We start from the raw sequence: 27,748 nt of genomic DNA on the forward strand, positions 1-27,748 counted from the left end.
TCTGCACCCTTCCCCATTTCTCTTTTCACCTGAACTGATTGCTCTGTAGATCTGTTGAACATTACAGTGGAACTTCTTTTTGCTGCTTCCCCATGTAGATTCTGTTTCTTGAGTCCTAGGTTTTTCCTAATTTACTTCTTTTTTTCAGTACAACCTCTAGTTGCTTCCTAAGAATGGGTGCATCAGAAATAAACTTAAAAAGAAAAATCACTGTATGTTTGAAAATGCCCTTTGTGACCCTAATACTTGATAGACAGTTTGGCTGGGTATAGGATCCTAAATTAATTAATTAATTTAATTTTAAAGATTTTATTTATTTGAGAGAGAGGGAGAAGGAAACTCACTGCCAAGAAACCCTGATGAAGGGCTTGATCCCAGGACCCTGGGCTCATGACCCGAGGTGAAGGCAGAAACCCAACCAACAGAGCCACTCAGGCACCCCTAGGATCCTTAATTAATTAAGTAAAAGATTTTATTTATTTATTCATGAGAGAGAGAGGGGCGGGGGCAGAGACACAGGCAAGAGGGATAAGCGGGCTCCATGCAGGGAGCCTTGGGACTCGATCCCGGGTCTCCAGGATCACACCATGGGCTGAAGGTGGTGCTAAACCACTGAGCCACCGGGGCTGCCCAGGATCCTAAATTTAAAAATCCGTTTTACTTGAAAGATTTGCTTTATTGTATTCCAGCATCTAGTGTTGCAGTTGAGAAGTCGAGGGTCTTTCTGATTACTTCTTTTATGTGTGACCTGTTTTTTTCCTTTCTGAAGCATTTAGGCTCTTTTTATGGTCTCCAGTATGATGAAGTTTTGCAGTGATCATATCCCTTGATGTGGCTTTTTTTTCCTTTCATTGTGCTGAAGGAACAGCACAATATTCCTTGGGGGCTCCCACTTTTTAAATTAAAAATTTTTTTTAAATTTTAAGTAAACTCACTGCTGCATGTGGGTCTTGGACTCATGACCCTGAGGTCAGGACTCTCACACTGCATTGACTAGACCAGCCAGTTGCCTCTTGGTGGGTCCTTTTAATATGGAGATTTGTGTTCTTTAGTTCTGAGAAATTTTTTTCTATTATTTGCTCATTTTTCCCCAAATTTGCTCATTTCGCTTCTTGAATTTCTAGTTAGTTAGATGTTGGATCTTGTAGACTGATCTTACTAAATTTTTTGTCATTTAAAATTCTTGTCTTTTCTTTTGGTCTGCTTTCTGGGAGATTTCTTTCTCTTCCAAGCCTTCTGTTAAGTTTTTATTTCGGCTATTAGATAATTTCTAAAAGCTGCTTTCTTTGTTTCTTTTTCATAGCATCCTGTTTAATGATATATCTTCTTTTATTTCTTATTCTAATTTTAAAAATTATTGAAGTACACTGTACCTATACAGTAAAATTCACTCTTTTAGTGGACAGTTTTGACTCTTAAATTTTGGCAAACACATACAGGCACGTAACCACCACCACCACGAGTATGGAACATTATCTGACCCCAATTCCCTTGTGTTCCTTTAGCCAACTCTTTCCCCTTCTTTTCACCCTGGGCCACCACTGATATATTTTCTGTTCTGTAGTTTTTCCCTTTTACTGAATATTATATAAATAGAATTATATGCTACTTAGCCATTTGAGTCTGGCTTCTTTTACCTAGCATAATGAATTTGAGATTCATCCAAGATACTGCTTTTATAAATAATTCATTCCTTTTTATCGCAGTTGGTTGTCCATTATGTGGATGTACCACACTTGGCTCACCAGTTCAAGAACATTTGAGTTGTTTTCAGGTTTTAGAGGTTTTAAATAAAGTTGCTGTAAACATTCACCTACAGGTTTTTGTGTAAATACTAGTTTTTATTTTTTTGGGGTAAATACCTAGGAGTGGAATTGCTAGGTTATATGCTATGTATATTTTAATCATATATGAAACTGCCAGAGGCACTAGGGTAGCTGTTGACTAAGTATCTACCTTTGGTTCAGGTCATGATCCTGGGCTCCTGGGATTGATTCCCACCTTGGGCTCCCTGCTCAGTGAGGAGTCTGCTTCTCTTTCCTCCTCTGCTCCCTGCCCCCCCTGCTTGTTCTCTTTTTCTCTCTCTCAAATAAATAAATAAAATTAAAAAAAAAAAAAAAAAAAGAGAGAGAGCGGCCCAGGTGGTAGCTTAGCGGTTTAGTGCTGCCTTCAGCCCAGGGCCTGATCCTGGAGCCCCTGGATTGAGTTGCACATCAGGCTCCCTGCATGGAGCCTGCTTCTCCCTCTGTCTGTGTCTCTGCCCCCGCCCCCTCCCGTCTCTGTCTCTCATTAATAAATAAGTAAAATCTTAAAAAAAAAATAAAAAGAAACTGCCAAACTGTTTTCCAAAGTAGTTTTACCATTTTTCATCCCCAGAAACAATGGATGAGGATTTAGCCATAATAATATGTATATAGTGGTATGTTTCATTATGGTTTTAATTTGCGTTTCCCTAATGATTACTGATGCTGAACATCTTTTCATGTGCTTATTTGCTTGTCTGTGAAGCAGATCTTTGATGAAGTGTCTGTTGAAATATTCTGCCAAATTTTTAATTGGGTGTGTTTGTTTTCTTGTTCTTGAATTTAGAAAGTTAGCTAACAATAATAATTTATGTTATATAATTTCCCAGAGCTCTTTCCTCTGTTCCTTTTTCAGACCATCCTCTTCTTGGACATGATACCCTCTTTAATTTCTCTGAGGGCATTTATTACCTTTTTAAAAACTTTATTTCTTTTGTTACCTTAGATTCCATTCTTTTGTTTTTATTTTTGTTTTGTTTGTTAAGTAGGCTCTATACCCAGAGTGGGGCTTGAACTCACAACCCTTAGATCAAGAGTCACATGCTCTACTGACTGAGCTAGCCATGGGCTCCAGATTCCATTCTTTTTAGTTCTAATAATGGAGGCGTTTTTTTGAATATCTCATGATCCTTAGCTGTTCTTAGTTTTAGATGTGGAGTGAGATGCTGGATAGTGGGTGGCTGGGGTTTCCCAACTGGTAGGTTTCATTGTGAGGTGATTAGGCAGTGAGCTAACCTTTTCTTTGGTGGAACCCCAGTATTTGTTATTTTTGTGTGTTTTTGTTTTTTACACTTTTATTTTTCTCCTGTAAGTATGTTTGTTGTCTTAAAGAAAGATGTCTTAAATCTCTTTCCTGTGGCTGGAACTTAGGGGTCTGAGAAAGAATGTATGCCCAGTACTTTGGGAAGGTAAGTGAAGGAAGGTAGCTAGGGCTCTGACCTTAGAGTACATGTTACTAAATTTCCCATTTAGGAACCCTGAGCCTTCTAAGCCCAATGGTCCAGGAGTCCTGGTGCCTCCAGATCATTACCTATATTGTTCCTCCCCTCTGCCTCTGAATGTTCTTAGAATGGAGACTTCTGCAAAGTCAGATACCTCTTCTGCCAGTTTCCACATTCCACAAATTTACTGAAAATTGCTATGTCTCCTCTCCTCTCTCTCTCTCTCTCTCTTTTTTGGACTTTTTCTCCTTTCTACCACTTTTATTGAGATATAATTGACATATAACATTATATTAGTTGTGTACAACATAATGATATGATATAGCAAAATGGTTTCTCTAATAAGTTAATATTCATCATTTAATATAGTTAAAACATTTTTTCTTGTGATGAGAACTTTTAAGATCTACTCTTTAAGATTTTTATTTATTAAAAAGAGTGTGTATAAGTGGGAGGAGGGGCTGAGAGAGAAGGGGAAGTAAGTAGACTCTGTTGAGCATGGTGCCCAACACACGGGGCTCTATCCCGGGACTCTGGGATCATGACCTGAGCTGAAGGCAGATGCTTAACTGACTGAGCCACCCAAGGGCCTCTGTGATCTACTATTTTGGTTCTTTTTTTAAGATTATTTATGTGTTTGACAGAAAGGGGGGGGGGCAAGCTGGGGGGAGTGGCAGGCAGAAGGAGAGGGAGAAGCAGACTCCCCATGGAGCAGGGAACCCAGTTCAGGACTTGATTCCAGGACCCTGGGTGATGATCTTGGGGTCGTGAGATCAAGCTTTGAGTTGAGCTCCGCGTTGAGTGTGGAGTCTGCTCTAGAATCTCTCTCCCTCTTCCTCTGTCCCTCCCGCTTGTACATTCTCATTCTCTTTCTCTAAGATAAATAAATCTTAAAAAAAAAAAAAGCTTCAAAGAGATACAGAGATGGATAAGAAATGGTCCTTTTTAGGGTGCCTGGGTGACACAGGCTTTTGACTCTTGGTTTCAGCTCAGGTTGGGATCTCAGGGTTGGGCTCTGGGCTCTGCTGGGCGTCTGCTTGGAATTCTCCCTTTACCTCTGCCTCCTCCCCTGCCCCACTGCCACCCTGTTCTTATGCACACACATGCTCTCTCTCAAATAAGTAAATAAATCTTAAAAAAAAAGGTTCTTGTTTTCAAGGTCTTTATTCTTTCGAAGAAGGAATAATAGCACAGTGCATCAGTAGCTCTAGCATAGGGTAGACTATGGGAAGTGCTGTATGGAAAAAGATAAATTAGGGAAAGAAGTCGTTTTCTATTATTCGGAGATCAGAAGCAGAGTCTGGAAAAGATGGAGTTTTAGATGTTTTATAAGTTAGTTAGGTTTCTCCAAGTGGAGGTTGGCTAGGAAGAGAAAGGAGGATGTGAATTCTGACAGATGGATAGAATGATGCATGTTGAGGGGCTACATGTTTGTGGTGTGAGTGTTGAGATAAGACTGTAGAGAAAGGGAGATTGTATTTTGGTGCAATTTGAATAAATGCCAGTCTGAGAAATTCGTACTTAGTTGACAGTTATTGTATGTTTTATTTTTTTATTTTTGTTTTTTTTTAAAGATTTATTTATTTATTCATGATAGACATAGGGGGAGAGAGAGAGGCAGAGACATAGGCAGAGGGAGAAACAGGCTCCATGCCGGGAGCCTGACACGGGACTCGATCCTGGGTCTCCAGGATTGCGCCCTGGGCCAAAGGCAGGTGCTAAACCGCTGAGCCACCCAGGGATCCCTTCATTGAATGTTTTATTTATTTTTTATTTTTTTATTTTTTTTAAGATTTTATTTATTAATGAGAGACACACACACACACACAGGCAGACACAGGCAGAGGGAGAAGCAGGCTTCATGCAGGGAGCCTGACATGGGATTCAATCCTGGGTCTCCAGGGTCACGCCCTGGGCTGAAGGTGGTGCTAAACCGCTGAGCCACTCGGGCTGCCCTCATTGAATGTTTTAAAACTGGAACGTGTCATGATAAAGCTGATGACAGAAAAGTAATAATCTGGGTTTGGTGTATAGGATTTATTGTAGTAGGAGAAGGCTAATAGGACCTTTTTTTTTTTTTTTTTTTTTAAGTAGACTCTACACCCAGCCTGGAACTCAATGCAGAGCTTGAACTCACAACCCTGAGATCAAGACCTGAACTAAGATCTAGAGTCGATGCTTAACTGAGCCACCCTAGCGCCCCTAGAATATGACTTTTAATAGCTATATAAGGTTCCATTCTAAGGGTTTACCAAAATAGTTAAGCTGTACTCTATTGTTTGCTATGATTACCTTTAATGGCTGTTCTTTTAGTTAAAACCGTGGTTCACATCCCTGATTTTTTTTTTAAGGCTTTACTGTGTATCACTAATATGCATGTATACATTACATGTAACATACATAATATATAATTTATATAATATGCATATTTTATCTAACATGATGTATCAGTATATTATAAATACAGTAAACGTATTTTCACCAGCAGTATACAAATATATATTTCACCAGCTGTCATTTTGCCAGCACTGTTATTTATAAAGCATCTTTGGATTCAGTGGGTTAAAAGCTCTCTTGTTTGAATTTGTATTTCTTTGCTAATAAAATATAAAACTTTCATGGCCTCTGATTTCCAAATCTGTTTGTAGTCATGATTTCTTTCCTGTGTTTAAGTCATTAATGGATGAATACTTCTTGAAGCCTTCCACTTAGATGTTCTCTAGGCACATCACATCAAACATGTTCCAAATAGAATTCATACTTTAGTGACCACTCCCAACCTCCCATTTCCTTGCGTAGTGAATGACACCCACTGAATTGCCCAAGTCCGAAGTGAGGAAGTAACAAACTCCTCCCTGTGCCTCACCCTGCATATGCAGGAGTGTTACCAGATCCTATTCAGTTTACATATCTTTTAACTTTTTTGTTCTTTCATGCTAATGGTTCCCTAAATCAGTCCCTCTTCATCCCTCACTTGGACTCTTGAAGGAATCAGCTTGTCTGGCCTCCTTTCATTTATGTCCAGCCTTATCCTCTGTTGCTTCATTGATTTGTTCATTTTTTTAAAAAAAACAAAACAAAACCTATTGAGTACCTGCTGTGTTCCAGGCACTATCTGGAATGGAGCCGGGAATAAATCCGATAACCCCCTGCCCTGATGTAGCAGGGAAGGCAGCAAGTGTATCAGTAAGAGAAGTATTTTGAAAGAGGGCATGTAAATTTGATCTAGTTTGTGAGGGTCAAAGAAAGGTTCCCTGAAGAGCTGACAATTAAGCTCAAAATTAAAGAGAGGAAAGAGGATTGTAGGCCTTAGGAACATCACGTGCAATGGACTGGTGGGAACACCATCAAGGATTTTATAACAAGTAATATGATCAGACTGCTGTTATTTATTTTTTTTCAGACTGCTGTTAAAGAGGTATCTTTGGCTATAGAGTGGAGAATGGATTAGAGTGGGATATGAATGGATGAAGGAAATTCCACTAATGAAGTAAACCACTTGACACATCTTGTACTAGGTCGGTGTCAGTGGGAGTGAAGAGAAATAATTAAATAATAATAATTTAGGACTTAGAATGACCAATCTTAGTGAGATTGGTTAGGTGGGATGTAGTGAAGGACAGAAAGAGGTCAGGGATGAATTGACTTCTAAATTTCCCTTATTTCTCTTCTCTTTATTCACAACTTATTTATCTTCATCTTAAATTTGATCAAGTAGTACTGAACTCTTTGTAGTTTCCTCATATACCTTATAGTTAGTTCTTCACTGCTGCGATGATTAACTCTTAGTCACCCAGCCATCACCTTGTCCAGCTTTTACCTTCTCTGATCACTGTTTACTTTTCCCCAAGTAGGGCTAAGTTCTTTTATTTCTTCCTTCACCCTGCAGAACCTTGTACACTTACATGTTGTTTAGTTTCCAAATGTTTGGGGATTTTCTAGGTATCTTTTTTTTTTTTTTTTTTTTTAGATCTTATTTATTTATTTGTTTGTTTGTTTGTTTATTTATTTATTTCAGATTTGGGGAGCTAGGGTAGGGGCAGATGGAGAGGGAGAGAGAGAATCCCAAGCTGACTCCCTACCGAGTGGGAAGCTCCATGTGGGGTGCAGTCTCAACATCCTGAGATCATGACTCGAGCCAAAATCAAGAGTTGAATGCTTAATGGACTGAGCCACCCAGGCAGCCCTCTAGATATCTTTCTGTTACTGATTTTTAATTTAATTCCATTGGGCAGCCCGGGTGGCTCAGTGGTTTAGCGCTGCCTTCAGCCCAGGTCGTGATCCTGGAGACCCGGGATCAAGTCCCATGTCAGGCTCCCTGCATGGAGCCTGCTTCTCCCTCTGCCTGTGTCTCTGCCTGCCTCTCTCTCTCTCTCTCTTTCTGTCTCTCATGAATAAATAAATAAAATCTTAAAAACAAAATATATAAAAAAAAATAATTTAATTCCATTATGGTCAGATAATATACTTTGTATGACTTTAATATTGTAAAACATTTTAGAGACTTATTTTGTGCCCCAAAATATTGTTGTCTAGGTGAATGTTCCAAGTGTACTTGAAAAGAAGGTGTATTCTATTGCTGAGTGGAATGTTCTACAAATACCAGTTAGGTTAAATTGGTTGCAGTACTGTTAAGATCTGTATCCTTGCTGATTTTTCATCTACTTGTATTGATTACTAAGAGGAGAGTGTTGAAATCTACAATTGTTGTTATGGAATTGCCTATTTCTCCTTGGAGTTCTATAATCTTCATATATTTTAAGGCTGTGTTATTAGGTGCATAAACATTCAGGAGGGATTATTTTATCTAGATTATTTGATTCCTTTATCATTATTTCATTTGTTAAGATATTGTACTGAAATGGACTGTTGATTATCTGGTTGTTTTCTTCATGAGAACCTACATTAGGGCATAGTCTCATTCATCTCCTTCCTTCGTGCCTGGCTCAATCTCCAGTATGCAGTAGGTAGCACAGGTACATGAGTATATGAGTCAGAGATAAGTCTCTGAATTCTTTCCACTCTTAACTTCTGTGCTGTCCATTATGGCAGCCACTAGCCACATGTGGCTATTTATTGATTGATTGATTAAACAAATTTTTTTTAAGATTTTATTTTTCAGTAATTTCTTCACCCAGCATGGGGCTTGAATTTACAACCCTGAGATTAAGAGTTGCATGCTCTACAGATTGGGCCAGCCATAAGTGCCTCCAAGAACCACACATGGGGGTGCCTATTGTTAGAGGCAGTCAGTTAATATTTAGTTTTAGAAGATCTCTGATAAAATTAAGCTAAGAGTTATAGATGTGGGACAGAAGGGAAAGAGGGGTTACAATTCAGAGCCTTTTGGTTGGGAAATTTAATTAGGTAATTTAAGAATATTCCAGTATTATAAAAGCTTAACAGTTGTCTATGGGATAACTTAAGAGATACCAGTGTGGGGGGAAAAAAAAAAAGGATACCGGTGTGTTCAAGTGTGTCTGTTCTCCTTCATAAAACCTCTTTTCAGGAATCTCTGATCAAATTATTTAGCTAATAGTTTTCAAGGAAACCACACACACATGCACACATATTTTACACACACATATATATGTATGTATATGTATTTTTTTTGAGTAGAATTCTTTTGTTACTTAACTAATGTTAAATTGCAACTATGGGACCTCCTGAGATTTGCTAAGAAAGTGAGTGCTTAAGACTTCTCTACTCATGGATATTTTTTAGAATTCACACACTTGGGAGACTGCATGGCCAAGTGATTCATATCAAATGGCTGAGTTCAGTAGGTTCAGTTTCTATATTTTCCTGTCATGGCTTCCTGCTTGATTTCAGTATGTTAACATTGCCTCCTTTTGGGATCTGTTTATAGTATATTCTATTTATGGAACTTAAAAAGTATTTCAGAAATGCACATATTAATCTGTATGGAATTTCTCTTCTTGTCCTTATTCTTTGTAATGCTTTTGCACAGCGATATCAAGATTTGTCTGAGGAAATAGTCCAACATTTAAAATAGTAAAATTTTAGCACTTTCCATTAGTGCAATTTTAACTGTTCTTCTAGACATTGAAATAATTTCACATACTCCTTGAAGCCTTATTTAGTAAATTACCCCCTTCTCTGACTCATGAACATATTCTGCTTTCAAGGTGTTATGCAAATAATAAAAAATTTAAAAGGTAGTTTTACTATAATTTCAGGTAAGTATATGAACTTTTTGGGCCAAAAATATCCAGGTTTAATGCCTTTGATTTCTGATTTTCTGTAAACATAGAAAATTATTTCCTTCCAGATGTATTATCCTTGTTTGAGTCCTTGCATGGAGTCTGCTTCTCACTCTGCTTGTGTCTCTGCCTCTCTCTCTCTCTCTCTCTCTCTCTATGTCTCTCATGAATAAATAAATAAAATCTTTAGAAAAAAAAAAAAGAACTCTAACAGTGGAGATTGTTTATGGCAGGGGTCACCACCTCAAATGCCTACAGGGTTCAAGTATGTAAGCTGAAGACTTGAAATAGCGTTTTTTTTTTTTTTTAATTAAAATATAACTGCATTTGCTGTTTAAATAGAGTCACCATATTGTACATTATATTCCCAGGCTTATGTGATTTTTAAATTAATTTTTTCCTAGAATCTACCAAAGTTTACTCAGACTTTTAGTAGGTGGTGTTAGATATGGATTAGGCCCCCACATCCTCTTCTCATCATCTTACTGGTAAATATCTTGTGATTTGAGCTTCCAGACTGAGGTGCCATGGGCTGATTTTTGTTTTGAGAATTTTCTGACTAGGTTAGAATGGAGTTCATTAATGTTTCTTTTTTTTAAAAGAGATCTCCTCCACCCAGTGTGGAGATCATGCCCTGAGATCATGACCAGAACCAAAATCGAGTGGGACACTTAACCCACTGAGCCACCCAGGCATCCTCTTTACTGCTTCTTAGTTTGAGTTTGATCTTAGAAAAGTCATTCTTCTGTGGGCCTCAGTTTTCTCATCTGTAAACTGTTGGCTGCACTAGATGATCTAATGGGCAGGGGATTGGTAAACTTTCTTTTAAATTGTCAGTAAATATTTTACATTTTGTGAGTCAAACTCTGTTGCAGCTACTCAACTCTGCTATTGTAGTGCAAAAGCAGCCATACACAGTAAGTAAACAAATGAGCATGGATGTGTTTGAATAAAACTATTTACAAAAACAAGGTGTGGCTGGTCATGGTTTGTCAACTGCCATTTGACCTGTTGGCATTCATTAATCTGAGATTTGGATAATTAGGATAGGAAGAAAGCTTTGAACTTTAACATAACACTTCTGAAAGTCTAGGAAGAACTTTATTTTTGCTTTTCCCATATATATTAGGAAAGAAATAGAGAAAATTTTAAATTCAGAAAATTGCATGAATATTTTGGTCGCTCTCCTTTGGTAACCATCTTTTTTTTTTTTTTTTGGTAGCCATCTTTATATGTTTGTGTATATATGGATAAATGTGTAGAAACATATATTGTTATATCTGTAATTGGTTTTGTAAATCTTTTATACAGTAGACTCTTACTATATCTAAATAAAATTGTCTACAAAAATATCTACTCTCATGGAACTTCTAGAGTGCCCGTGGATTTTATTTTATTTTTTAATTTAAGACTTTATTTATTTATTCATGAGAGACACAGAGAGAGAGAGAGAGAGAGAGAGAGGCAGAGACACAAGCAGAGGGAGAAGCAGGCTCCATGCAAGGAGCCTGATGCGGGACTCGATCCCGGGTCTCCAGGATCACACCCTGGGCTGCAGGCAGCACCAAACCGCTGCGCCACCGGGGCTGCCTGCCTGCCCGTGGATTTTAAAAGTTAGTTTTGTACTTACCTATCTATTCTTTTTTGTATCTAATAACTTATTTGTTGATTGAGTTGAATTTTCTAGAAGTGAAATAGTATCATCTGCAAACATGAGTCATATGCACAAATCTTATCTTAATGTTTATATATCCTTTTTTTCCTTTTTTCAAATTGCATTGTCTACTACCTCCAAAACAATGTTATAATGCTGGGCATCTTTGTGCTTTCCAAATTTAATGGATGGATGCTAATACTTTTAATTATTATGCTGGCTAGTGGATTGAAACCTTTAATTGTGTTGAGTATATTCACCTGTTTCACTTTGCTTTCTCTCTGAGATTATTATTATTATATTTTTAAAAGATTTTATTTATTTATTCATGAGAGACACACAGAGAGAGAGGCTGAGACACAGGCAGAGAGAGGAGCAGGCTCCATGCAGGGAGCCTGATGTGGGACTCGATCCTGGTACTCCAGGACTACACCCTGGGCCGAAGGCAGATGCTTAACCGCTGAGCCATCCAGGGATCCCCTGAGATTATTTTTTTAATTAGATGTAGCTATTGTATTTTCTCAAATGTCTTCCTAGCTTCTTTTGAAATAATCATGTAATTTCTCATCACTATTTGTTCATTTTCTATTTTTTAATTTAGTTTTGGTGATTAAGTAATTTCCTAACAAACATTCCTTCACCCAGAATATACACTTTATTAGCATCCTTTTAATAACCTTTGTTTTTTTTTTTTTAATTTTTATTTATTATTTATGATAGTCACACAGAGAGAGAGAGAGAGAGAGAGGCAGAGACACAGGCAGAGGGAGAAGCAGGCTCCATGCACCGGGAGCCCAACGTGGGATTTGATCCTGGGTCTCCAGGATCGCGCCCTGGGCCAAAGGCAGGCTCCAAACCGCTGCGCCACCCAGGGATCCCTTTTTAATAACATTTGTACCCCTGGCAAATTCTCCTTTGTCATCACCAGTTTAATCTATTGTGCTCTGTCCTACTTCTTTCTTTTTTTATTCTTTTTAATTTTGATCCCAGTATAGTTAACATACAGTGTTGTAGTGGTTTCTGGTGTACATATAGTGATTCAACACTTGCATACATCACCCAGTGCTCATCATAAGTATACTCCCTAATTTCCATCACCCATTTCATTTATCCCCTCACTTACCTTGCCTCATGTAATCATCAGTTCTCAATAGTTAATAATTTTTTTTTTTTTTTTTTTTTTTTTTATAGAGAAAGAGGAGAGGCAGAGGGAGAAGGGAGAGAAAGAAAGAAAGAATTTTTTTTTTTTTTTTTGAGAGAAAAAGAATCTTAAGCAGACTCCACCCTGGTGGGCTTGGAGCTGACTCGGTACTTGATTTCACAACCCTGAGATCATGACCTGAACTGAAATCAGAAATCAGACACTAAATGGACTGAGCCACCTAGGCACCCCTCTTTTGTTTCTTAAATTCTACATATGTGTGAAATCATATGGTATTTGTCTTTATCTGACTTATTTCACTTAACATTATAATCTCTAAATCCATCTGTATTGTTGCAAATGGCAAAATTTCATTCCTTTTTATGGCTGAATAATATCCTACTTTTTTCTTGATCAGGTTAGTTCTAGTTTAAGTAGACCGTATAGATTACTTCTGTTCTCTACTCACTCTTCTTGTACTTCCTCTTAGTACACTTTTGAATTTGCAACCTGCATTCCATGTAACTGTTTACTCAGTCTGCTAGATCTGTTAAGGACATAATGAAATGTCTTAAGTCTCCTGCTATAATTTTTTTCTGTCCATTTCTTCTTGGATTTCTTACAGTTTTGCTTTATATAGTTTGATGGCAACTTATTTGGTTTATGAATTCATAAAGCAACTTTTTTATAAAGATTTTAAAAATTATTTGTTTGACAGAGACAGAGGGAGAGAGAGCACACAAGCAGGAAGAGTGGCAGGCATGGGGAGAAGGAGAAGTAGGCTCCTCATGGAACTGGGAGCCAGATGTGGGACTTGATCCTAGGATGCTGAGATCATGACCTGAGCCAAAGGGAGATGCTTAACTGATGGAGGCATCCAGCCCCCCCCCCCCCCCCCCGGGCCTTTTTAAAGATTTTATTTATTTATTTATTTATTCATGAGAGACAGAGAGAGGCAGAGACACAGGCAGAGGGAGAAGCAGGCTCCATGCAGGGAGCCCGACATGGGACTCGATCCCAGGACTCCAGGATCACGCTCTGGGCCGAAGGCAGACACTCAACCACTGAGCCACCCAGGCATCCCCAGGTACCCCTTATTTAAGGTTTTATTTTTAAGTACTCTACATCCAGTGTGGGGCTTGAATTTACAACCTTGAGGTCAAGAGTGGCATGCTCTACTGACTGAACCAGCCAGATGCCCCATGCAGCAACTATTTATTCAGTAATCTGCCTTGTGCCAGACATGGAAATAAGTACTAGGATCTGATAAGCAAAATGTAAATTATTCTGTCCATTGGGCTTGAAGCTGCAGTCTAGCAGAAGCATATGTTAATTGAGTAAAAATATAAATATTGTAAATGTGTAAAATTCTATGAGGGTGGGATACCTGGGTGGCTCAGCGGTTGAGCATCCGCCTTTGGCTCAGGGCGTGATCCTGGGATCCGGGATCGAGTTCTGCATCAGGCTCCTTGCATGGAGCCTGCTTCTCTCTCTGCTTGTATCTCTGCCTCTCTCTCTCTCTGTGTCTCTCATGAATAAATAAATAACTTAAAAAAAAGAAGTCATTAATATTTTGGTTGTAATTGAGTCCACTGATAATTTAGGGGAAGTGAGACAATCTGGTGAGGACTAAACTTTGGGGAATGACCACATGTAAGAGCAGTATATGACAGAGGAACTCCTGGTCAAGAAAATTGAGGCCTAGGTGGCAGTAGGAAGTTGAAGGATGTTGTGTCCCAGAGGTGTCAGATGTTTTCAGCAAGGTTAGGTGAATTATTATGGTAATTTATATCTCAAGTATCAATTGATGTTTTCAAGTTTTGTCAGTTTTTACAGTTAATAGAGTTTTTTTTTTTTTTTTTTTTTTTTTTTAAGTAGCCCAATTTGGAGCCCAGCACAGGGCTTAAATTCATGACCCTGAGATCAAGACCTGAGTTGAGATCGAGAATTGGACGCTTAACCAACTAAGTCAGCCAGGTGCCTCTAGTATGTTTTATTTAATCTTGTTATGTATTCAGGCTGTTATCTATATATACTGAGAAAATTAAAACAGGTAATTGAAATAATTAAAAATAAACTTTAGAACAGTTTTTAAGTTTTTTTTTTTTTAAGATTTTAGTACTTTACAAATATTTTATTTATTTATTTGACAGAGAGAGGGGACAAGCAGGGGGAGCAGCCAGGGAAGAGGGAGAAGCAGACTTCTGCTGAGCAGGGTGCCTGATGCTGCAGGGCTTGATCCCAGGATAATGACCTGAGCTGAAGGCAGATGACTGAGCCATCCAGGCACCCCCAAGTGTTTTTTTTTTTTTTTTTTTTTATTAAGTAATCTCTGTGCCCAACATGGGGTTTGAACTCAAAACCCCAAGATCAAGAGTTGAATGCTCTACTGACTGAGCCAGCCAGTGTCCCCTGTTCATTCGTTTTTAAATAATGTATGATATTTCATTATGTATTTCCATTCAATACTGATGAATATTTAGGTTATTTCCAGTTTTGAGGGGGGCTTCTTTAGAGCACATACCTCATGCTCTATCAATTCATACATTTATGTGTAAATATATGGATTTCTTTATTAGATGCTTACATTTTTTTTAAGATTTAATTTATTTATTTGACAGAGAAAGAGAGAGCCAGACAGCACAAGCAGGGGGAGCAGCAGAGGGAGAGGGAGAAGCAGACTCCCCACTGAGCAGGGAGCCTGATGTGGGGCTTGATCCCAGGATCCTGGGATCATGAGCTGAGCTGAAGGCAGATGCTTAACTGACTGAGCCACCCAGGTGCCCCTGATGCTTACATTTTTATTTCAGTTTTCTTATTTTGTTGGAAATCCATAGAAAATGTTTTTAGTACTTTACAAATATTTTAAAGAGAGAGGGTACTACATACATTTTAACCTTGTGTTAATAACGTGGTACAGTTGTTATTTGAACTCCAGTCATTATACAGTAGTCCCTAAATGTATTTCTAGACCAAGGCTGTCCAGTAGAACTTTCTGAGATGATGGAAATGTTCCTTATTTGTACTGTCCAGTGTAGTAGCAACTAGTCACTTGTGGCTATTAAGCACTTGAAATGTTGGCTCTTGTTAAAACTTTTGCTTCCAGGGCTTATACTTTCTAATCTTGTCATTGATGTCCTTTATCTGCTGTTTCTCCCACCTACACAAAGAGCATTTATTGTTTATTTATTTTTTAAAATAAAGTATTTGCCTGTTTTTTTTAAAGATATTTATTTATTTATTCATTCATTCATTCATTCATTCATTCATTCATTCATTCATTCGAGACACACAGAGAGAGAGGCAGAGACACAGGCAGAGGGAGAAGCAGGCTCCATGCAGGGAGCCCGATGATGTGGGACTGGATCCCTGGTCTCCAGGATCAGGCTCTGGGTTGAAGGTGGCGCTAAACCACTGAGCCACCTGGGCTGCCCGTTGTTATTTTTCAAATGCCCTTTTGCTGAGAGGTTGACTCAGGTGGGTTTTTTTTTTTTTTTTTAAGATTTTTATTTATTTATTCATGAGAGACACACAGAGAGAGAGAGAGAGAGAGAGAGAGAGAGAGAGAGGCAGAGACACAGGCAGAGAGAGAAGCAGGCTCCATGCAGGGAGCCGATGTGGGACTCGATCCCCGGTCTCCAGGATCACACCCTGGGCCAAAGGCAGGCGTTAAACCCCTGAGCCTTCCAGGGATCCCAACTCAGGTGGTTTTTAATAAGGGGGAAGTCTAATGTAAAGAGCACAAGCTTAGGAGACCAGGTGGATTTGTAGGCTTTTTTTTTTTTTTTAAGATTTTATTTACTTGAGAGAGTGTGAGTAGGGTAGGGAAGGAGCAGAAAGAGAGGGAGAAGCAGACTCTGCTGAGTGTGAAGCCCAATGTTGGGCTTAATCCTGTGACCCTGAGATCATGACCTGAGCTGAAATCAAGTCAGGTGTTTAACCGACTGAGCTACCAGGTGCCCCTAAGGTGGATTTATGTTTTAGTTTTATATCTTAGTGGTATTAGCTGTGTTACTTTAGACTAGTGATTTAGCCTATGTACATCTTTATTTTTTAATTATTTTTATTTTTATTAAAATTTTTAAATAATTAAAGTAATCTCTACACCCAGCATGGAGTTCAAACTCCCAGCCCTGAGACCAGGAGTCACATGCTTCACCAACTGAGTCAGCCAGGAGCCCCTCCATATTCATCTTTAAAAGGATAAATGTAGTACCTATTTTATGGAGTTGATCTGAAGATAAAATGAAATAAAGCATTTAAATGTGCTTAGCACAATTCCTGGCATATTGGAAGCCCTTTGTGAAAGCTAACTGCTGTTTTTCATATTATTACTGTCATGAAAGGATAGAGACTGGAGACAAATGGAATGTACTAATTGGAAGAGCACAACCTTGTGAATAATAACCTTGAAACTTGGTTGGGACACTATACCAACTGATGCTAGCCAGCTACCCCCCGACCCCCATTTTTTGAAGTAAGGTCTACACCCAACATGGGATTTGAACTCAGAACCTCGAGATGGAAAGTCACATGCTCTACCAACTGAGCAAGAATAGGACACTATTCCAGATGAGAGGGGGAGTCCTTGTTGCTTGACAGATGAGTTTCATAATTTTAAAAAGATGACTATGAAAATGATCTCTTGGGGATCCCTGGGTGGCGCAGCGGTTTAGCGCCTGCCTTTGGCCCAGGGCGCGATCCTGGAGACCCAGGATCGAGTCCCACGTCGGGCTCCCGGTGCATGGAGCCTGCTTCTCCCTCTGCCTGTGTCTCTGCCTCTCTCTCTCTCTCTCTCTGTGACTATCATAAATAAATAAAAATTAAAAAAAAAAAAAGAAAACGATCTCTTTTTACCAATACTGAGTGTCCATCTTTCTCTCAGATATACTGAGACAATAATACATTTTTTTTTCTCTAGAAACACGGATTGTACAGAGTGTTACGGGGTTTAAAAGTCTGAAAACACTCAATTTTTTCTTAGAATTAATATAAAAATTTATAAGCCAAATTTTGAAAAATTTACAGTGTCATTAGGGTTTTTGGCATGACTTTACCTCTGGACTTCCATCTTCTGCAAGTAGTGTTCTGCTGGGTGTCATTAGTTGAACAATTACTTTTTAGTTACCACAATAACTTAAGACATGGTTTGTGCTCTAAGGAAGTTAACAAATGAGCTGGGGGCACATAAATGATTGCCTATAAGTATACTGCAACTATAATGAAGAGCTATACAAAGTGCCAGAGAAACACAGTTCTAGGTGGCACAGGAGAGAAGAGGTGACATTTGATCAAGGCCTTATAAAAGGTCAGGGATTTTTCACAACTTCAGCAAATTAAGGCATTTTCTGTTTAAAATTTATAGAGAAGGTGTGTGTGGGGTTATGTTTTTATTTATTTAATTTTTTAAAAAAATTTTATTTATTCATGAGACACACAGAGACACACAGGCAGAGGGAGAAGCAGGCTCCATGCAGGGAGGCTGATGTGGGACTCATCCCAGGACTCCAGGATCATGCCCTGGGCCAAAGGGGAGGTGCTCAATTGCTGAGCCACCCAGGCATCCTTTGTTTTTGTTTTTGTTTTTGTTTTTATTTTATTTATTTTGTAAAGATTTTATTTTATCTTTTTTATTTAAAGATTTTATCAATTTATTCATGAGAGACAGACAGAGAGAGAGAGAGAGAGAGAGAGAGAGAGGCAGAGACAGGCAGAGGGAGAAGCAGGCTCCATGCAGGGAGCCCAACATGGGACTTGATCCCAGGTCTCCAGGATTAGACCTTGGGCTGAAGGGGACACTAAATTGCTCAGCCTCCCCCTCCCCCTGCCTGCCCTGTTTTTGTTTTTAGTTAAAAAAGAAATCAGGGTGGCTCAGCGGTTTGGCGCCTGCCTTTGGCCCAGGGCGTGATCCTGGAGTCCTGGGATTGAGTCCCACATCCGGCTCCCTGCATGGAGCCTGCTTCTCCGTCTGCCTGTCTCTGTCTCTCTCTCTGTGTCTCTTGTGAATAAATAAATGAAATCTTAAAAAAAAAAAATTAGAGGCACCTGTTTGGCTCAGTCGGGAGAGCATATGACTCTTGATCTTGGGGTTGTAAGTTCAAGCCCCATGTTGGGTGTGGAAATTACTTAAGAATAAAATCTTTTTAAAAAGAGAAATTAACCAAACAAATGCAGGTTGTGCCCACAGTGTGTATTTTAAAAACCCAGATATGTAGAAAAGGGCCCTAAGCAATAATTAACACTGAGTACTGTTGACCAGTTCTTCCAAAGCATTCGAAGAAGAGAACATCCCTCAGACTCAATAAGGTTAGACTTCTATTATGAAATACAAAAGAGTGGAAAATTTTGCAAGTGCCACTTCATTTTTTTTTTTTAAGTATCTATACATAGTAACAGTTTTTCTATTCATGTAGTAACATATCTGATGGGCCAGAATCTGTGTTATCCAGTCAAGAAATTCTCTCCCTTGACAGTGCTGGAAATTCATTGACAAATTCTTGTTCTTGGTTCCCCTCCTGGCCCCGAATTCATGCAAACTGCTTTCCATCCTTAGCATTTTCTTTTTTGGTAGGCTTTTTAATGTCTTTGATTAGGTATCAGCTTTCTTTCACATCAGTCCTATTTTAGTCATGCCTCCTGAGACAACCCCTTAGTTTTCTTGCCTGAGTTTCTACGAAAGCTTTATTTACTTTCTGTTTAATAGGGGAAATATCCAGTTTCTCTAAAGCAGTAGTTTTCAAATATCCAATTTCTCTAAAGGAGTAGTTTTCAAACTTCATTGTACAAGGGAATTACCTGGGGAGAAAGATAAAAACAGAGATTATGGAGTTTAACCTGGAGTTCTGTAAATTTTGGTTGCTTATTGGCCCTCTACTTTTAACAACTTATCATGTGACTTCTGCATCTCCAGTTTTATGTCGGACTGTTTCAGGCAGCTTCTCAAACTTGAATGATCATATGAATCACCTGATTTTGAGAAACTGCAAATCCTTATGTGGTAGACCTGTGGCCTGAGCTTCTGAATTTCTCGCAAGCATCATAGATGATGCCAATCACATTTTGAGTAGTAAGGTTTGAAGGTGCTTTTAGGGATTAGTGAATTTCATTTGGTGTGTATTAATTATTGCTTGTCTGGCTCTCAGAGGGTGTAGCCTAAGTTCTAGGGCAGTGGTTCTTGAAGTGTAGCTTCACACAGCACAGTGAGCAGCATCTGGGAATTGTTAGAAATGCACATTCTGAGACTCTATTCTAGACCTTTTATTATTATTATTTTTTAAGATTTTATTTATTTATTCATGAGAGACAGAGAAAGGTGAATAGGCAGGCACCATGCAGGGAGCCTGATACAAGACTTGATCCTGGGACTCCAGGGTCATGCCCTGGGCCAAAGGCAGGAGCTAAACCACTGAGCCACCCACGCGTCCCTATTCTGGACCTTTTAAATCAAACTATTTTAATCAGAATCAGCTCTCCAGGTGATTCTGCTCTACAGAGTTTGAGGACCACTGTTTGAGAAGTTCTCATTGTAGTTCTCTATTTACTTACATAGTGAGGAGTAAAAGCACATTTCTAACATTTGCAAATAATGTAGAGACATAATGTTCTTATGTGATTGTGTGAGCTAGCACTTAAAAACTATTTTTTTCAATAAATAATTTCATGTACCTTACTAGGTGCCAGCCACTATTCATAGCAACAAAAAACACAGAGAAAACTCCCTACCTGGATTTTTCATTTCAGCATATATGAATTTTACATTGTTCTTTTCAAATGTTAGATTCCATTGTGTAGTTGTCATAATTCACAATTCATTTAAATATTGATGTATATTTAGTTTAAAAAGAAAACACAAAATTTTGACTTTTATAAACTGTTGCATTAAATTTTTTTGTATGTACTTGAATGTGTATGTGCATATCTGTAGGATAAATTCTGGGAGGTACAATCTCTGGGTCAAAGAGTTATGCATTCAGATAGATTTTGCCAAATTGCCTTTTAAAAAATTGAGACAATTTATACTTTCCCAATAATGCTTCAGAGGGAACTGACCTATATTTAATATTAGCTTTCAAAAATGCTCACATTTTCAATATGTATGTGATTATAGTCATATTCTGAATAGAAACTGTTTTGTGGTTTCCAACTAGATGTATAGAATGTAGAACTTATGGGCCTTTTTTTTTTTTTGCCTCTTTTTCCTTTTACCTCTAATACTTGCAGAAAATGAACAGACTTTAGTTTATTAATACGAAGTTAAAATGAGCTGTTAGAAATCAGATCTGTACAATGGTTATCCAAAATCTTTCAGAATGTATGAAAGCTGATGCTTCAAAATTAGACATGAGGGGTCCATGGATGGCTCAGTGGGTTAAGTGTCTGACTATTCACCTCAGGTCATGATCTCAGAGTTGTGAGATGGAGCTCTGTGTTGGGATCCGTGCTGGATGTGGAGCCTGCTTAAGATTCTCTCTTGGGAATCCCTGGGTGGCTCAGTGGTTTAGCGCCTGCCTTTGGCCCAGGGTGTGATCCTGGAGTTCCAGGATTGAGTTACACATTGGGCTCCCTGCATGGACCCTGCTTCTCCCTCTGCCTGTGTCTCTGCCTCTCTGTGTGTCTCATGAATAAATAAAATCTTTATTTTATTTTATTATTTTTTTAAAGATTTTATTTATTCATTCATAGAGGCAGAGAGAGAGAGAGAGGCAGAGACACAGGCAGAGGGAGAAGTGGGCTCCATGCAAGGAGCCCGATGTGGGACTCGATCCTGGGTCTCCAGGATCACACTCTGGGCTGCAGGCGGTGCCAAACTGCTATGCCACTGGGGCTGCCCATAAATAAAATATTTAAAAAAAAAGAAAAAAAGATTCTCTACTTCTCTCTCTGCCACTCTCCCCCCCTGTCTAAAAAAATAAAAAATTAGACATTAAATGAATTTAGACAGTATTTGTTACTGGTTTACAAATAGATTACTATTAGCAGTGTTTATATACACAGTTATATACACAGTATAAACAGTTATTGTGTTTCTCATTTTAAAAAGCCTACTGGATACAGAGTCGAATACTTTTTAATGAGTACTCCCTTATTTGCCAGTGATAGGAAACCAGTGTGTTGGCTTAAGCACATGGGGAATAGTTTTGTTTTCTGTAGCTGGAAAACTGAAGGATATGCTCCCCCAAGGCCTCAATAATTATCAGTACTTTTTTTTTTTTTTAAGATTTTATTTATTTATTAGAGACACAGAGAGAGAGAGAGAGGCAGAGAGACACAGGCAGAGAGAGAAGCAGGCTCCATGCAGGGAGCCCGATGTGGGACTCGATTCCAGGTCTCCAGGATCACACCCTGGGCTGAAGGAAGGCAGTGCTAAACCCCTGAGCCACCGGGGCTGCCCAAATTATCAGTACTTATATCTTACTTCTGCTTCTATTCATCATCCTTATTCCCTTCTTCCACGAGGGAAGCAGAGATGTTTAGTTCTGGACAGCTCTGGCCTCCTGCATGGGAAGAAAGGGCTTGAGAGAACTCTCAACATCTGAATATAAAGTCCCAGGCAAAGAGTCTTACTGGCCTGCCTTGGGTCATATCTTCATGCTATTGATGAGAAGATACACATAGTGTGATTGGGGGCCGTATCAGAATCACTTATATCCCTCCCTAATAGGGATATAAGGATTCCTTATAGGGAAAGGAAATTCTCTATAAGAAATGATGCTGGGTAAATACTAATAAAATAAATATGTCAAATTCTCTTTAGCATAAGAGTTGGGTGTTCTCCTGGGGAGATGGAGTAGATACCATGAAAAGATAATTATAATATGAACAAACATAGTTTGAAGAAGGCTACAGGAATTCAGAGGAGCCTGAGGAGGTTAGAATCAGCTTTTGAAGGAAATGGTAACAGACAGAGTTAAATCTCATTGTGATGGTGGTCTGTTCTACACCTGTTGATTTCTTTCTTCATGAGGTCCCTTGTGTCTATCTTGGTGGTGTTCTCACAGCCAGACTCTGGATCCATGTCTTCATCTGTGGTTAATTCCAGAAGATGCCCTGCCTCTGCTCTGTTCCCCCTGTCCTTTTTATTCTATATAGTGAAGCCAGAGAAGTCTCTCTGGAACATTATTCTCTTGTCTGTGCCCTGCTTAGAAAACCTGTAGCAACCCTCATTACTGCCAGTATAAAGTACTGTACAGACTCCTAAACCTAACATTTAAGGTCGTCTACATTCTTCGGGTCCTCAAACCGCTTTCCCACCCAGCCTTTCCTTCTGTGATTCTTTATTTAAATGCTCTTTGACAGCTTTTTGCATAAACATCTGAGAAGAATGCAAGAACTGTTTCTATAAGCGGGTTGGTCTCCTCAGCTGACTTGTGTTTCTTCTGTTATTCAAGGGAAGTTGAAGTTAGATCTTCCCTTTTACTACTTTCTCGTTTATATTTATACAGATGAGTCCCAAGTAATTTCCAGGAGACCATAATATAGACTGGAGTACCCATCATGATGCTTACTATCATGATGATTCTATGATTTAATTGAATCTGTGAAAACTGGATTTGTGCAGATGGTGTCACTTTTGTGAGTTGTAGGCTCCTTTCTCAAGATATAGATTCACCAGCAGTGACTGGCCCAGGTGATCCCTTGGACTTTTTTCTGCAGAAAGTAATGGATATATTTTTAGTTGGAAAATCTTTTTGGTGAATGAAGATTTGGGTGTGTATTGTGTAAGTTAAAATACCTTGCCTATATATATATATATATATATATATATATATATATATATAATTTTGTTTTTTTTAAGATTTTATTTATTCTTGAGAGACAGAGAGGCAGAGACACCGACAGAGGGGGAGAAGCAGGCTCCCTTCAGGAATTCCGATACCGGACTCGATCCCTGGACTCCGGGTTCACACCCTGAGCCAAAGGCAGATGTTCAACCTCTGAGCCACCCAGGCATCCCAGCCCTTTTATATTTTTAAGCATACTTTTTTTCTCCTGATACCATATACACCCTTTTAGTTTGCAGATAATGAGACTTAGCTAGAAGTGAGGAGGGCTCAGGAATGGGGGAGGGAACAGGCAGTTAAGAGTTTACCAGTAACCCAGAATCATAGTTGATAAAAGTTAATTATACAAAAGTGAATTTAGTGTTAATTGATCTTGTTAGAATTATTTCCTATATTTAAAAAACATACATTTCCTATTCTGTAAATATCATTGGAAAGTATGAGAATAATAATAGTAATACAGGCATAACAGTTTAGGAGAAACGTGTTTCTTTTGACAAGTTTTCTTATTTATATAGCAGGGCTTATTAAAATACTACCTCATAGATTAAGAATTGTTTTTTTAAAGTTTTTTTTTTTTTTAAGATTTTATTTATTTATTCATGAGAGACACACAGAGAGAGAGAGGCAGAGACACAGGCAGAGGCAGAAGCAGGCTCCATGCAGGGAGCCTGACATGGGACTCGATCCCAGGTCTCCAGGATCACACCCTGAGCTGCAGGCGGTGCTAAACCACTGCGCCACAGGGGCTGCCCAAGAATTATTATTTTTAAAGATTCTATTTATTCATGAGAGACACGGAGATATAGGCAGAGGGAGAAGCAGGCTCCCTGTGGAGAGCCCGATGCAGGACTCCCACAACCCTGGGATCACGACCTGAGGCCAAAGGCAGACAGCCACTCAACCACTGAGCCACCCAGGCATCCCAACTCACAGAATTAAGTAAGATCTTTATGCTTGGTACAGACCAGGGTCTCAAGTGTGCTATATATATTGATACATTTATATGCATACATATACATTCTTGGACATCACATCTTATAAATTGGGGAACAGGTACTTGCAGTGGTTCAACTGACCACTAAAAACACACACACAGTCTTGTCTGTTTCCTCCCTGAGCCTCCCTTTTTCCTTCTCCCAGCACTGGGACTCTCCTCCTCTCTTATTTCCCCTTTCCTTTCTGTCTCAGCCCTAACTTTGTGCTTCACTGTGGAACTCCCCCCCCCCCCCCCCCATGTGGCTCTCAGGAAGCATTTCTTTTTTTTTTTCTTTCTTTTTTTTTAAGATTTTATTTATTCATGAGACACACACACACACACAGATGCAGAGACACAGGCAGAGGGAGAAGCAGGCTCCATGCAGGGAGCCCGACATAGGACTTGATCCTGGGACTCCAGGATCACGCCCCCGGGCTACAGGAGGCGCTAAACCGTTGGGCCACCGCGGATGCCCTCTCAGGAAGCATTTCTAGCAGAGGAAAATGGGTGCTTCACCAGAGAACTTCCTTTCCAGTGTTGAGAGGCATTTCTGTATCGCAGCAGACACAGGATGGGCTCTTTTGTGTCTTTTTTCTTACATGGGGATTTTTTTTCACATTTATGTTCTTCTCAGAGCTCTCTTTTTTTTTTTTTTTTTTTTAAGATTTTACTTATTTATTCATGAGAGAGAGAAGGCAGAGACATAGGCAGAGGGAGAAGCAGGCTTCTCCCAGGGAGTCCGATGTGGGACTTGATCCCGAAACTCCTGGATCATGCTCTGAGCTGAAGGCCGACTCAACTGCTGAGCCACCCACGCGTCCCTTTTTAGAGGTTTAATTAATGCAGGTTTTTTTGTTTTGTTTTGTTTTGTTTTTATCATGGTTGCCTCTACACCATTTATCCCCTCTAGATAATTCAGAGCTAATTATAATTGAAAATTTTTTACTTGTAGTTTTTAGTATAATGGAGAAACTTTGAATTTAGATTTTCTTTATTGACTTAAAAATTAAAGCTAAATCATTACTTATTGGTATTATTTTAACTTGACAGTTATTAGAAAAATAGAAGTATGCTTATCTGGTTTTTGAGGTATGTGTCCCAATAGGAAAAGCTAGAAAACCCTCAGTTTTGGAAATGATGTACTGATTTGTGGGGTGCCTGGCTAGCTCAGTTGGAGGAGCATGTGACTCTTGATCTTGGGAGTCGAGAGTTTGAGCCCCACATTGGGTGTAGAGATTGCTTAACTAAATAAATATTTTTTTTAAAAAAAAAGATGTGAGATCCCTGGGTGGCGCAGCGGTTTAGCGCCTGCCTTTGGCCCAGGGCGCGATCCTGGAGACCTGGGATCGAATCCCATGTCGGGCTCCCGGTGCATGGAGCCTGCTTCTCCCTCTGCCTATGTCTCTGCCTCTCTCTCTCACTGTGTGCCTATCATAAATAAAATAAAAATAAAAAATTTAAAAAAAGATGATGTACTGATTTGTAATTATGTCATTTCTTCCTTTATAGGTAGGCGAAAACCAAGGGTACATCGGCCTCGTTCTCCGATATTGGAAGAAAAAGACATCCCACCCCTTGAATTTCCCAAGTCCTCTGAGGATTTAATGGTGCCTAATGAGCATATAATGAATGTTATTGCCATTTATGAGGTACTGCGGAACTTTGGCACTGTTTTAAGGCTATCTCCTTTTCGCTTTGAGGACTTCTGTGCAGCTCTGGTGAGTCAAGAGCAGTGCACACTTATGGCAGAGATGCACGTTGTGCTTTTGAAAGCAGTTTTGCGTGAAGAAGACACTTCCAATACTACCTTTGGACCTGCTGATCTGAAAGATAGCGTTAATTCCACGCTGTATTTCATAGATGGGATGACGTGGCCAGAGGTGCTGCGGGTGTACTGTGAGAGTGATAAGGAGTACCATCACGTTCTTCCTTACCAAGAAGCAGAGGACTATCCCTATGGACCAGTAGAGAACAAAATCAAAGTTCTGCAGTTCTTAGTTGACCAGTTTCTTACCACAAATATTGCTCGTGAGGAATTGATGTCTGAAGGGGTGATCCAATATGATGACCATTGTCGGGTTTGTCACAAACTTGGGGATTTGCTTTGCTGTGAGACATGTTCAGCAGTATACCATTTGGAATGTGTGAAACCACCTCTTGAGGAGGTTCCGGAGGATGAATGGCAGTGTGAGGTCTGTGTAGCACATAAGGTGCCTGGTGTAACTGACTGTGTTGCTGAAATCCAAAAAAACAAACCATATATTCGACATGAACCTATTGGATATGACAGGAGTCGGAGGAAATACTGGTTCTTAAACCGAAGACTCATTATGTAAGTAAATCGGTCTTAATTTTTGTGTGTATTTAATATTAAGCCAGTTTCCATCATGACTGATATAACAGCTGTGCTACTGCTGTAATAATAAACTTTTGTGATTTAATGAGTTATAAAGTTATTTCCAACTTGAAGGAATATGTATATTAACGGTTTCTTAAATTACAAAGAAAGAAAAATGTATAGAAAAACGCAGATTGCACACAGTGTATTACTTGCCTGGGGTAGGAATTAGAATGTTACAAGGCATATGCCACTGTGGGCCCTTCCCTGGTTATGTTCCCTACAGCCTACCCTGAGGTAATCTTCACCCCAGTTTTGGTGTTAGGATTTTCTTGTTTCTCTTTTTAGTTTTGTTATGTCTATACATAAAATGGACTGGCAAGAATAAACCAGCTATCTTATGAAAGGTCAGTTTTGTCATTATTTGTTGTAGTCTTGCAGGAGAAGATGAGCTCAGCAGACTCAGTCATAGTCTGGCTTCTGCTTTTCTGAGGGTTTTCAAGAGGCTCTTCCAGGCAGGTCAGTGGGAAGGTCAGGAGGCAATCTGGAAAAGCAGAGTATTTACCTCAGTCAGATGTTGGGGAGGGTTGTAGTGTGGACTTGGTTTTGACATCTTGTAGAAATATGATCAGAGGGAGTGGGCTTCTTTGTATTTTTAGCTTCTGAAGTCTTCAGAGCCTTCTTTCAGCTCTCGGAATTAGGTCAAATCAGAAAATCTGTGGTGGGATGAAATGAAACATCAGAGCAAGGCATGGAGAAGAGACCAGGAACTTCATCAGTACCTGGGCAAGCCATGCTAGGGAGAGAGAAGAATCTTACTCAGGCTCACCTTTTTTTTTTCCTTAAGACTTTATTTATTCATGAGAGAGACAGAGAGAGAGAGGCAGAGACACAACACAGGCAGAGGGAGAAGCAGGCTCCACCCAGGGAGCCCGATGTGGGACTCAGTCCTGGGACTCCAGGATCATGCCCTGGGCTAAAGGCAGGTGCTAAACCGCTGAGCCACCTGGGCTGCCACTGGGCTCACCTTTTGATTATAAAAATGGTACAACAGAGATCCTCAGAGTTTTGTGCAGTTGCCTTCTTGCAGTGTTGCTGTTGAGAAATCTGAATCCGTTCATTGATTGTATGTGACCGGTATGTGACCAGTTTGGACTTATCTGGAAGCTTACAGAATCTTCTTTTTGCTTGTAGTGTTTTGCAGTTTTAAAGTGGTATGGCCTTTTGTGAGTCTTTTTATCCACTGGGTATGTGGTGGGCACTTTCAATCTGTCAGTTGAGAACTCTTGAAGACTTCCTCTTCTCCTTTTCCCTGCTATATTTACCTTGTGCTATTATTTTATTGAACACTAGACTTCCTATTTTGGTCTTCAGATTTTCTTATCTT

At 39.3% G+C, this 27,748-nt stretch overlaps 1 protein-coding gene across 14 annotated transcripts in view; it reads left to right on the forward strand.

Annotated features, from left to right (window-relative positions):
* Window positions 1-27,748, forward strand: part of BPTF (bromodomain PHD finger transcription factor) — a 152,867-nt gene that overhangs the window by 13,927 nt on the left and 111,192 nt on the right. For all 14 annotated transcript variants that reach the window (XM_077853740.1, XM_077853739.1, XM_077853743.1 and 11 more), the window contains exon 2: window positions 25,533-26,355. In XM_077853740.1, coding sequence (XP_077709866.1) covers window positions 25,533-26,355 — 823 coding nt within the window. The remainder of the gene's footprint in view (window positions 1-25,532; window positions 26,356-27,748) is intronic.

The sequence above is a fragment of the Canis aureus genome, chromosome 16 (genome assembly GCF_053574225.1).
Source record: "Canis aureus isolate CA01 chromosome 16, VMU_Caureus_v.1.0, whole genome shotgun sequence".
NCBI classification, from domain to species: Eukaryota; Metazoa; Chordata; class Mammalia; order Carnivora; family Canidae; genus Canis; species Canis aureus.